Raw genomic sequence first — 12,227 nt, forward strand, 5'->3', positions numbered from 1 at the left:
TATAAAGCTACGGCAGTAACTTTGGTAATAGCAGAGGAAAATATAGAAGACGAGGCAGGTTGGTGACAGATTTAGAAAACTAATCGCTGCACGTGTGTGTTTATGCATATGTGTGCTGGGGCAAGAAGATGGGAAGACACCGTAAATAAGAGGAAGAATCCAAGGAAGAACTTCCAGATTGTTTTAGATGATGAGGTATAGAGTAAACCAACAAGAGAAGAGAGAGACTACAAGGGGAAGATACTACAGCAAAGCATGGCAGGCTCTGCTAGCCAACCACACCTAGAGCTCAGGAGAGAGATCAGCACAGTGGAGCTGAACATCATCAGCATTTCAGTGCTTATCGGAATCTAGGTATGTGGACAGGGAAGAGATATTCCAGAGCAACTGAGAAAAAAAGGTTGAGATCAGAACTCTGGGAAATGTGATTTGTTAAGCAAGTGAACTGATAAATCAATCAAGTAGATCTTTCTCAAAGAATACTGGTTAAATTTACTGTTGTTTTACTTTCTATTAGTCCCCACTGTAAATACAATTCTATTAGCTTAAAAACATATCCTAACACAGTACTTTGAAGACACGTAAATGAAACAGAACATAGCTTACATTGTAGAGATTTTGTTGAAGGCTGATTAACGAACCTTGACCAGAATAAAGAGCAATCTGGGAGGTGTGTGGTGACTGAAAGGATCCCAGATAGTCTAAAGACATGGTGTGTAGGGAAAAGTATACAGTCATCAATGAGAAAAGTAGATTCTCAGAAATATTTCAGAACCAGCATCTAAGTGGAAAGTTAAGTAGACTCTGAAATCAAATGAATGATGAAAATAATTTTCATAAAATTTGATTTTAAGGTCATCAATGAATATGGTGAAGAGTTCCACTGAAATAGAAAATATCACAAGAAAAGCAGAATTGCTATGCACATTTAAGGGATTTATAGGCAAAAAGTGACAGAGTTAATTGGAACAGAAAAGTCTGTAAAGAATTATTTGCCAATACAGAACTACAAATTAGATCCCAACACTATTTGGGGACCACGTCCACTTTTATATTTCTTGTTTACATTACCTGTTTGGTTTCTAGTTGTTTGCTTTTTGAGTTTCCGCCTTTTTCTGCACTCCATATATTGCCCTTGTCAAATCGGCCACGAAGACATGCTAGTTCTTTTTGACGTTCCTAAACCCATCAAAAGCTGTATTTTACACAAGAGCCAGTAGCATGTTTAACATCCAAACACTACTAAAATTTTCCTTGTTTTCAGTTTTAAACTGTTTAAAAGGTTTAAACAGTTTGCAGTTTAAAAAGTTCACAATACACATGGAATTCATGACAATATTTCTAATTTGAAATGAGTGATACTGTCTACGGCCATACCACCCTGAATGTGCCCGCTCTTGTCTGAAATTAGTGAAACAAAATCAAGATGCTACTTATCTCAGTCAAAAAGACTGGCATCAGAACCCATTTTGAGTTCTAGGTTATATGCAGGTATCATGTGATGAATAATGTTAAATACAGCACATCATACCTGCTTGAGCTGTTGTGCTAAATGGGTAGTAGATGAAGATGTGTCTTGCTTGAATAATCTTTCTTGGATGGCCTTTGTATTTGGAGTAATAATAGGGGTTCTATGGGGTGTGCTACGAGCTGGACTTTCTTTGCTGTGTTCTTGACAACGCTCTCCAAAGCGTTCCAGGAAAGGCTTAATTCCTGCTCCTCCTACAGAAAACATACACATTTTTGGAGGCTATTCAAAATAAAAAATTATTATGATTTCTATGGAAAAAGTTCTAAACTACATTACAGCTTCAAAATGCTTTGATTTTATCAGGAATATTCATTCACAAAGTAAACTATAAAAATACTTCAAAATTTTAAAAAGTTTACTTTACTATTCTATTTAAGCACATGCCCTAAAACCTACTCATAGAATTCAGTTATTTAAAAAATAATAATAATTTTAAAAAGGTAGAATGAGGAGAGAGCAGTAAGGCTTAGAAAACTCCCAAACTGAACAACCAGAATTTAAATAATTAGAAATTAACTGTATATATATCAATAAATCTACCTTCATCACCAAGTGTGCTGGCCGTGGTAACTTCCAATAACTTACATTTCTATAGTCAATTTATTTTATCTTGCTTTTAGAAAGCCTAACATGAAAATAAGGGAATTTTTCCTTTTTCTCCTTCAGAAGGAAAACTAGGGATTATTCATTTTATCAAAAGGACACCTTGATTTTACAGTATCTTAAAATAGTATTCGGTTGGGCACGGTGGCTCACACCTGTAATCCTAGTACTCTGGGAGACCGAGGCAGGTGGATCTCTTGAGCTCAGGAGTTCGAGACCAGCCCGAGCAACATGGAGGAACTCCATCTCTATAAAAAAATACAAAAATTAGCCAGGTGTAGTGGCATGCCTGTAATCCCGGCTACTTGGTGGGCTGAGGCAGGAGGATTGCTTGAATCTGGGAGGTTGAGGCTGCAGTGAGCTGAGATCGTGCCACTCACTGCACTCCATCCTGGGTGACAAAGTGAGACCCTGTCTCAAAAACAAAAACAGCAAAACAAAACAAAACAAAAAACTCCACAGCACTCATTTGAAACAGTATGAAGTAAATTTAAAGTAGGGCAAATGGGGCATATATCACTCCCATCAAGAGGATTCTAAGGTTGTATTACATAAAAATAGGCTTATCTATATCAGAGATTAGCATATATTTTCCTGTAAAGGGCCAGGCACTAAATATTTTGAGCTTTGTGGGCCATATGGCCTCTGTCACAACTATTCTGCTCTGCATTACAGAATGAAAGCAACCACAGACAATATGTAAGTAAATGGGTGTGACTGTGCTCCAATAAAACTTTATTTGCAAAAACAAGCAAAGAGTAGAATTTGAGCCATGGCCATAATTTGAGGACTTCACCTGTCACTTATTACTACCTCAGGCCATATTCCAAACTAGAGTCCATTAAGAATGCAGTGAAGTATCTAAAATAAATATCTCTGAAACCCTGGAAATGTGATTCTGGGTATATCCAGTAGTCAAGAACAATTAAAACACATGCTTCTTATCTAAGCGTTGAGTCTTTAGAAAATTGGGACTAACTAGTCCTATTCCATCTGGGGATCTTGCTATTGTTTCCAATTCTCATTCCAGCTCAACTGGAAATTGCTGATTTCTACCTACCCCATAACCGCTTCCCCACTCTCATTTCTGTTTACTGCCCCTTCATGATGAACTATAGTTTCTGCAGAGGTTGTATTTTCAGAAAGTTAAACCTTAGAATTAAAAGTCTTTCCAATGAAAATGAACACAGTTCAGAATAAACTCGATTACCATATATTTTAGTCCTGTGTTTCTCAATTAACAGCATGTGGAAGTGTGCCAGAAGATATAAATCACCACAAGATAAGTATGGCATTTCCTGGAGTATCAGTTTACTATGGTAAGAAATTTTGAACTTTTATATGTAAATGCTCACACACAATATATACACAGATAGATATAATTGGGGGATGAAGAGTGGTTGATTAATGAGTACAAATATACAGTTTGGCAGAACAAAAAAGACCCAGTGTTTGATAGATCAGTAGGGTGACTATAGTTTACAATAATCTATTGTATACTTCAAAATAGCTACAAGAGAAGAATTCAAATGTTCCTAGCATAAAGACAAGTATTTAAGGTGATGGATATCCTCGTTACACTGATTTGATATTTACAAATTACATGAATATATTAAATCATCAAATGTACTTCCAAAATATATATATTATTTACCAATAAACAGCAATTTTTTCAAATATTTCTATCATTTATCAATTTAATAAATAAATAAAATTAGAGGTGGAGTCATTCATATGCACATTCACTTCTCTCTGCTATTAGAGGTGCCTTCATACTCAAGATTGAGAAGCACTACTCTGCACACTTGGCTAGAAGACTGTTTCTCCATTATGCCCCTAAACTGTGATTTCCAGTTAAATATGCTTTGTCTGAATCAAAAAATATAGAAAATAAAATCTAGCAAGATCATCCTGGAAAAAGCATGTTTAGACTGTTAAAATGTAACATATTAAGTCCTTTGACCAGTAAATAGGCTAGTCTACATTAATAAATATTCACTGAATCAACTAAAGCTGAGGTCTCATTTGGAACATTCAGGTATTGGCCCTGGCAAACCATTGCTGTACCATTCACAACTGGATATTTAAAATGTTGAGAATAGATATCCTGAATATAGTCAGCAATAATTTTAAATTTTTTATAAATACATAACCTGGTGTTGTAGATTTGTCTTTAGATTGAGATTGCAGACAAATTTCTCTATTTAGTTCTCCTTTGGACGGAACTGTCTGGGGTAAAGTTGACTTCACAATTGGTTTCGATACCTCCGTTTTCAGAGGACTAATACGAGTTTTTGGAAGTTCAGGATTTTGTCCCTCACAACTTTTAGCATCAGTGATAGATGTAGTAGATTTCACTGGAGAAGAAGTAGGTTTCTGAAACATGAAAACGCCTAGGGTAAACAACATTCACAATATCTAAAAGTAATCCTATAACAAAACAATTCAAGTCCTATTTACTTGATAGCCTTTATGTAAGATTTATGAAAATGAAATGATTTTGCTCTCTAATAGATCAAACAAATATGAAAGATTTGGGAAAAATACCCAACTTAAAAAATGCTATTATTTAAATTATAATATGTGGGTTAGTCTGCATAATGTATTCATGGGTAATTAAGTATTAGCAGTACGATCACTATTTAAAAAAAAAGTTTTATTCATATTATTGCACTAGTACCTTTATCAAATTTTTAACCATATTAGACCAAATTACATTTTAATTAAGTCAATAAAAATTTAACAAAATAGTATCATGTACTTGATGGTTAATAAATTAAGCACTTATACATAGCCAGGTACTGTGCTAAGTGTTTTATGACTCTTATTAACCCTCCAAATAATCTTTTTTTTCCTATTTTACATACAGAAAAATAAAGCCTTGCAATATTAAGCACCTTGTCCAAAGTCACACTTCTAATTATGTGGTAGAGCTAGGATTCAATGCAGGTCTAATTCTAAAGCCTAGCTGTACACTAAAAGACAATGGTCAGAAACACAAAATTATTTTTTCTTTTTATTTAAGATTGTTTTTTGAAAACTGTTGAGGTAATACATGCACAAAGTAAAAGTTTCAAACATTTCAAAAGGATATACGGTGAAAGTATCATACCCTGTTTGGCAATTTGCCTTCCTGGAGGCAACTATAGCTACTAATTTGTTATACATCTTTTTAGGAATATTTGATAAATTTATATAAATTTCTCATTATATATATTTAAAGCATTATAACAGAGGACTTACTTTTCAGTGCTCTCCTTAATGACTAAGAAGAGGCTCTATTATTCCATTAAAAACTGGATTTGCATCAAATTAGTATAACTTCAACTGTCAACTGCTAATTGATCTTGGGATAGGGTATCCAACTTAACGATTTTCAGTTTCTAAGAAACTGCTATCTTACAAATACATATAAACTCACTATGCACCTATTATAAAACACATATCCACCCATCCACCTGCACATACACACAGATGTATTATACCACTCATAACAAAAAAAGAAAAGGCTTCCAAAGACCAAAATGATATTGACTTACCACAGAGCTGGAAATTGAGGCATTAACCAAAGATGCATCATCAGCACTTGAGGATGGGGCTTTATTCAAAGAGCCATCGCCATCCCTTTGGGAACAGCATGTAGCTTCCTGCTTAACACTGCTGCTATTGATCCTAGCAGATGCTCCACTTGCAGAGGAAAATTTGGATAAACAAGTGGTACCAGGCTGTTCTTGTACACTGTTTTGTTTTGCAAATGAGTGATTTACATCATCTTCCCAGGAGCAAATAGTTGCAGCAAGGTTGGCCAGACGGCCCCTTCTTCCAACTGGAGCTGCTGAGGCATTTGAAAGTGGTGGTTTGGGAGGGGAAGCAGCCTTTTCCTCTGATGGCATTGGTGAGAAGAGTGAGCTTTCAGGAATATCATCTGAAAATGTTTTCAGAAAAGAGTTAAAAACCACGTTTAAGAGTAATATTTATGTAAAAACCAGGATCACTCTATGCAGAATTTTTAAATGAGATTAATAGGTTTAAGAACCAGTGAAAAGTTCTAGCATGCATGAAACTATCAAGATATTTAAATTTGACATTATCTTTTTAAATCAAATGATATTAAATCCAACATTTAAAAAAAACCTATTATACCTATTTTTTCCATTTTTTGATGGATCATGAAGAAGAAAGGCTATATTTTTAGAATGAATTCATGGTGTTATATATAACATTGCACAATTTAAAATTATGTATCTCACAGAAACTTTTTGTTTTAAAAATGGATTAGACTATTGCTGTACGGCAGCAATAATGCTGTAACCATTAGCCACTTGTGACTAATGAACACTTGAAATGTGGCTAGAGCAGCTGAGAAACGACATTTCATTTCATTTTAATTAACTTAAACATCCACATATGGCTAGTGTCTTCTGTATTGGGTAGCACAGGGTTAGATCAAATCAAAAACAACCAAATGTTTTCCTGGATAGTTACTTCATTTGGAGAGAAATCCCAAATAGTGATATTTAACTGACGAAGAATCTAGGCCTTCCCTAGGGCATGTATATAGGGAATCCAAGGTTCACAACAGTTCCTACTCCACAAATTCAATCAAGGAAAGAGGAATTCCTCCTGTCCAAAGCTTCTACTTCTGCTGAATTTTCAGTTCTGCACCTCCAAAACCTTCTCAGGGATCTTGCTCGAAATAAGCCCCCTCCTTCTCTACAAACTCTTCTCTGCACATAAACACAGTTATGAGTTGTTTAACAATGGGGATACATTCTGAGAAATGCATCATGAGGTGATTTTGTTATGTGTACATCACAGAGAGCACTTCCACAAACATGGTGTAGTCTACTATATAGTTAGGATATGTGGTAAAACCTATTGCTCCTAGGCTAAAAACCCGTACAGCATGTTACTCTACTGAATACTGCAGGCAACTGTATCACAATGGGAAGCAAACATCTAAATACAGAAAAAGCACATTAAAAGTACATTATAATCTTATGAGACTACTATTGTATATGCAGTCTACCACTGACCAAAACATCAATATGTGGTATATGACCATACAGTAGCCCAACCCTTATCTTCAGTTTCACGTTCCCAGTTTCCTTACCAGCAGTCAACTGTTGTCTAAAAATATTAAATGGAAAATTCCAGAAATAAACAATTCATAAGTTTTAAACTGCACACTGTTCTGAGTAGCATGATGAAATCTTGCACCATCTGACCAGGATATGAATCCTTTGTCCAGCATATCCACACTGTAGACGCCACCCGCCCCATAACCACTTTGTAGCCATCTTGGTTATCAGATCGACTACTGGAGGATGCAGTGCTTGTGTTCAAGTAGCCTTTATCTGCCCTAATGATGTCCCCAAAGCACAAGAGCAGTAGCAGTGATGCTGGCAATTCGGATACGCCTAAGAGAAGCCGTAAAGTGCTTTCTCGAAGTCAAAAGGTGAAAGTTCTCGACTTAATAAGGAAAGAAAATATGCTGAGGTTGCTAAGATCTATGGTAAAAATGAATCTTCTATCCATGAAATTGTGAGGAAGATAAAAGAAATTCATGGAGTTTTGCTGTCGTACCTCAAACTACGAAAGTTATGGCCACAGTGTGTGTAAGTGCTTAGTTAAGATGGAAAAGGCATTACATTTCCAGGTGGAAGATGCACAGAAAGATGGTATGAATGATGGCAATCGGGTTCCGTACTGTCTGAGGTTTCAGACGTCCACTGGTGGGCGTGGAACATATACCCAGCAGATAAGTGGGGAGACTACTGGATTCTCAAGTTTCTCTCACCTTAGAAATAAACATACCGGCAAGGCGCGAAGGGCCCAAGCCTGTAATCCCAGCACTTTGGGAGGCCGAGGCAGGCAGATCATTTGAGGTCAGGAGTTCGAGACCAGCCTAATTGACATGGTGAAACTCCATCTCTACTAAAACACAAAATTAGCCACACGCGGTGACGGGTGCCTATAATCTCAGCTATTCGGGAGGCTGAGGCAGAGGAATTGCTTGAACCCAGGAGGTGGAGGTTGCAGTGAGCCAAGATTGTGCCATTGCACTCTAGCCTCGGTGACAGAGCAAGACTCCCTCTCATAAACAAACAAATATACATCCTGGCAAGGAGTGGCGGGCTCATGCCTGTAATCCCACCACTTTGGGAGGCCAAAGAGGGTGGATTGCTTGAACTCAGGACTTCGAGACCAGCCTTGGCAACATGGCAAAATCCCGTCTCTATAAAAAATGCAAAACTTAGCTGGGCTTGGTGTTGCGCCTTTAGTCCCAGCTACTTGGGACACTGAGGTGGGAGGATCGCTAGAGCCTGGGAGGTGGAGGAGGTTGCAGCGAGCTGAGAGCGTTACCACTGCACTCCAACCTGAGCGATGAGGCTGGAAAATAAACATCCCCTCATTGATATACATCCTCTTTAACTACTGGCCCTCTTTCCCTACACAATATTCACTCACCACTTAACTCACTCAACTGAACTTCTGCCTGTACCACTGCCCTAAAGTTGGTTTTGTCATTGTCACTAGATGCCAGTTCACACTTTGCAGGCTTTGTATTTCTTGACATCTCTAAAATATATCACTCGCTTTCTATTTGTGACATCATTCTCTACTGTCCTTCCTGGCTTATCCTTCACAGTCTTCCAACTACCAAATACCTCCATTTGGCTCGTCCAGATATCCCAAATAACATATCTGAAGGTGAAATTGCCCTGAACATATTCCTCCTCATCTTAGGAAAAGACATCGCTAACTATCCAGTCACTGGGGCCAGGAATCTGACCTCTTCCTCCCTTCTCCCTCATCCTCCACCATCCAGTCATTAGGTCCTAGAGTCTGTTTCCTATATCTCTCAAATCCAGCTTCTTCTCTTCATTTCCACAGTCCTTCACTCTTTGCAACTAGATTATATTTTACTTTATTTTATTTTTTGAGAAAGAGTTTTGCTCTTGTTGCCCAGGCTGGAATGTAATAGCACGATCTCGGCTCACTGCAACCTCCGCCTCCCGGGTTCAAGAGATTCTCCTGCCTCAGCCTCCCGAGTAGCTGGGATTACAGGCAAGCACCACAGAGTATAGTCACAAGAGCTAGAGGTCTTATTAAGCCCATTCCTAAAACATGACAATAAAACTGTCATCTGCTGATAGGACAGTGCTTATTCTAGGGAAAATAACAGAGGTATATAAAGGATATTGCAGGGGGTCAGGGAGGCTTTTCTGGAGGAAGAGACTCCTTAAGCTGGACTCTAAAGGACAACTGGCTTCAGAGAATGGAGATAATCTAGCCAGAAAAACAAAAATGTATGGAAAGCAGAGGTAAGTAACATGAGCAGAGTGTGTGTATAAGTAGATCCTATTCTGGTGTTTAAAGCAAGCAGTAGAAAAGCAAGAGTTACATTTTTTTTTCCATTCTGAATGTGTCAAAATAAAGAGATACGTTTGAAAAAGCAGCAGGTCCAGACTGGAATTTAATCAGTTGATGGGGAGGTCCTGGGAGAGTTTAAAGCAGAAGCAGGCAAGTGTTTTAGAAAAATCATGCTGGTGTGAGAATTGAGGAGGGACTGGACAGGGCAGAGGTTTGAAGCAGGAAGAACAGTTAGAAGGCTAATATTATAATCTAGGTGCAGGCAGGATGTGGTGTCTCACATCCCAGCACTTTGGGAGGCTGAGGCAGGCGGATCACCTGAGGTCAGGAGTTCGAGACCAGCCTGGCCAACATAGTGAAACCTCGTCTCTACTAAAAATACAAAAAATTAGCTGGGTGTGGTGGCATGCACCTGTAATCCCCGCTACTCGGGAGGCTGAGGCAGGAGAATCACTTGAACCTGGGAGGCAGAAGTTGCAGTGGGCCAAGATTGTGCCACTGCACTCTGGCCTGGGCAACAGGGCAAGACTCCATCTCAAAAAAAAAAAACAAAAAAAAACAGCTTTATCGAAGAGGCAATGTAATAGCTCTCTTGATTCCCTGTGCAGAGCAGGGCAGAGAGTAGCAGTTTAGGGCAGTTTTACAGTCATATTTATACCTACTCTTAATTGCATGCACATTAAGCAGCAGCTTATAAAGAAATATCTAGGGAAGGGATAGTAACTTTTGGGTCATTGCCATGGAAAGGGGTGGTAACGCCTGGGTGTTGCCATGGCGATGATAAATTGACATGGCACACTGGTGGGCATGTCACTGGAAAGCTGCTTACCCCTAGGCCCTGTTTTAGCTAGTCCTCAATTTTTTTTTTTCATTTCTTATTTCTTTGTTGTTGTCATTTCTCAATCTTGTTCAGTGTCCAAGTCCCACATCTGGAGTCAAGTCCTATCTCTTACCTCACCACTACTAAAATAAATAGGTATTGATTGATACCATAGACTATGCTATGTGCCAAAAAACATCAGGTGGCCGGGCGAGGTGGCTCACGTCTATAATCCCAGCACTTCGGGAGGCCGAGGCAGGTGGATCACCTGAGGTCAGGAGTTCAAGACCAGCCTGGACAACATGGCGAAAGCCTGTCTCTACTGAAAATACAAAAATGGCCAGGGGCGGTGGCCCACGTCTGTAATCCCAGCACTTTGGGAGGCTGAGGCAGGCGGATCACCTGAGGTCAGGAGTTCAAGACCAGCCTGGACAACATGGCGAAAGCCTGTCTCTACTGAAAATACAAAAATGGCCAGGGGCGGTGGCCCACGTCTGTAATCCCAGCATTTTGGGAGGCCAAGGCGGGCAGATCATGAGGTCAGGAGATTGAGACCATCCTGGCTAACACAGTAAAACCCCGTCTCTACTATTAAAAATACAAAAAAAATTAGCCAGGCATTGTGGTGGGCACCTGTAGTCCCAGCTACTCGGGAGGCTGAGGCAGGAGAATGGCGTGAACCTGGGAGGCGGAGCTTGCAGTGAGACAAGATGGCACCACTGCACTCCAGCGTGGGCGACAGAGCAAGACTCCGTCTCAAAAAAAAAAAAAAAAATTAGCTGGGTGTGATGGTGTGCACCTGTAATCCCAGCCACTCGGGAGGCTGAGGCAGGAGAATTGCTTGAACCTGCAAGGTGGAGGTTGCAGTGACCCGAGATCATGCCACTGCACTCCAGCCTGGGCAACACAGTGAGACTCTGTCTCAAAAACAAAAACAAAAACAAAAAAATCATCAGGCAGGTCATAGGAATTAAGAGCTCTAAAGTCAAACCATTGGGATTTGAATTTGAGCTGGCTAACCAGGACAGGTTTATTAGCCTCTATGAACCCAGTTTCCCTCTTCTATAAAATGAAGATAAAAGTAGTTTATATCTCAAGATTATAAGAATTAAAAGCTATTAGAATAAAAAAATTTACATTAAAATAAAAAATATTTGCAATGCCTAGCATTTCACATACTGTTTGCTCTTGCGATTATTATCATCACTGTCAGAAAACATAATCTTAAACTCTCTGCTAATTCTTATCAAAATTTCAGTTAAAAGAAAAGAATTGATATGTATGGAAGACTGCCTGAAATACATGTAGTCCATCTGGTTTAATCCAGTCTAAAATAGCTGTCATCTATCCAGCCCCATTCTTCAGATCACTTGATCTCAATTCTGGCTATGCATCAGAATTACCTAAAGAGCTTTAAAAAAAATAAGACAAAAGCACACCTTGGGGTTCCACCACATTTCTGAAATTCTAATCCTATGGTCTATGTGATTCTGATACAATCAGCCAGGCTGAGAACCACCTAAGGAATGCTTCCTTGGGTGAGGCCCAGTAGCCACTGAGCTGTCTGCAAGCACCGTGGGGTCTACCTGCACTGTGCTAGCTTACTTTAGAAATGCTTCTACTGCCAGGTGCGGTGGCTCATTACTGAAATCCTAACACTTCGGAGGCCAAGGCAGGCGATTACTTGAGGTCAGGAGTTCGAGACCAGTTTTGCCAACATGGTGCAACTCCATCTTTACTAAAAAATACAAAAAAAATTAGCTGGGCATGGTGGCACACACCTGTCATCCCAGCTACTTGGGAGGCTGAGGCACGAGAATCACTTGAACCTGAGAGGCGGAAGTTGCAGTGAGCCAAGACTGTGCTGCTGCACTCTAGACTGGGTGACAGAGTAAG

At 39.2% G+C, this 12,227-nt stretch overlaps 1 protein-coding gene across 2 annotated transcripts in view; it reads right to left on the reverse strand.

Annotated features, from left to right (window-relative positions):
- Positions 1-12,227, reverse strand: part of ANLN (anillin, actin binding protein) — a 65,586-nt gene that overhangs the window by 42,833 nt on the left and 10,526 nt on the right. For both annotated transcript variants that reach the window (XM_011972990.1, XM_011972983.1), the window contains exons 4-7: positions 5,674-6,059; positions 4,288-4,510; positions 1,532-1,722; positions 1,072-1,179 (exon numbers count right to left, since the gene is read on the reverse strand). In XM_011972990.1, coding sequence (XP_011828380.1) covers positions 1,072-1,179; positions 1,532-1,722; positions 4,288-4,510; positions 5,674-6,059 — 908 coding nt within the window. The remainder of the gene's footprint in view (positions 1-1,071; positions 1,180-1,531; positions 1,723-4,287; positions 4,511-5,673; positions 6,060-12,227) is intronic.

This window comes from Mandrillus leucophaeus, unplaced genomic scaffold, assembly GCF_000951045.1.
Source record: "Mandrillus leucophaeus isolate KB7577 unplaced genomic scaffold, Mleu.le_1.0 Scaffold100, whole genome shotgun sequence".
Lineage (NCBI taxonomy): Eukaryota > Metazoa > Chordata > Mammalia > Primates > Cercopithecidae > Mandrillus > Mandrillus leucophaeus.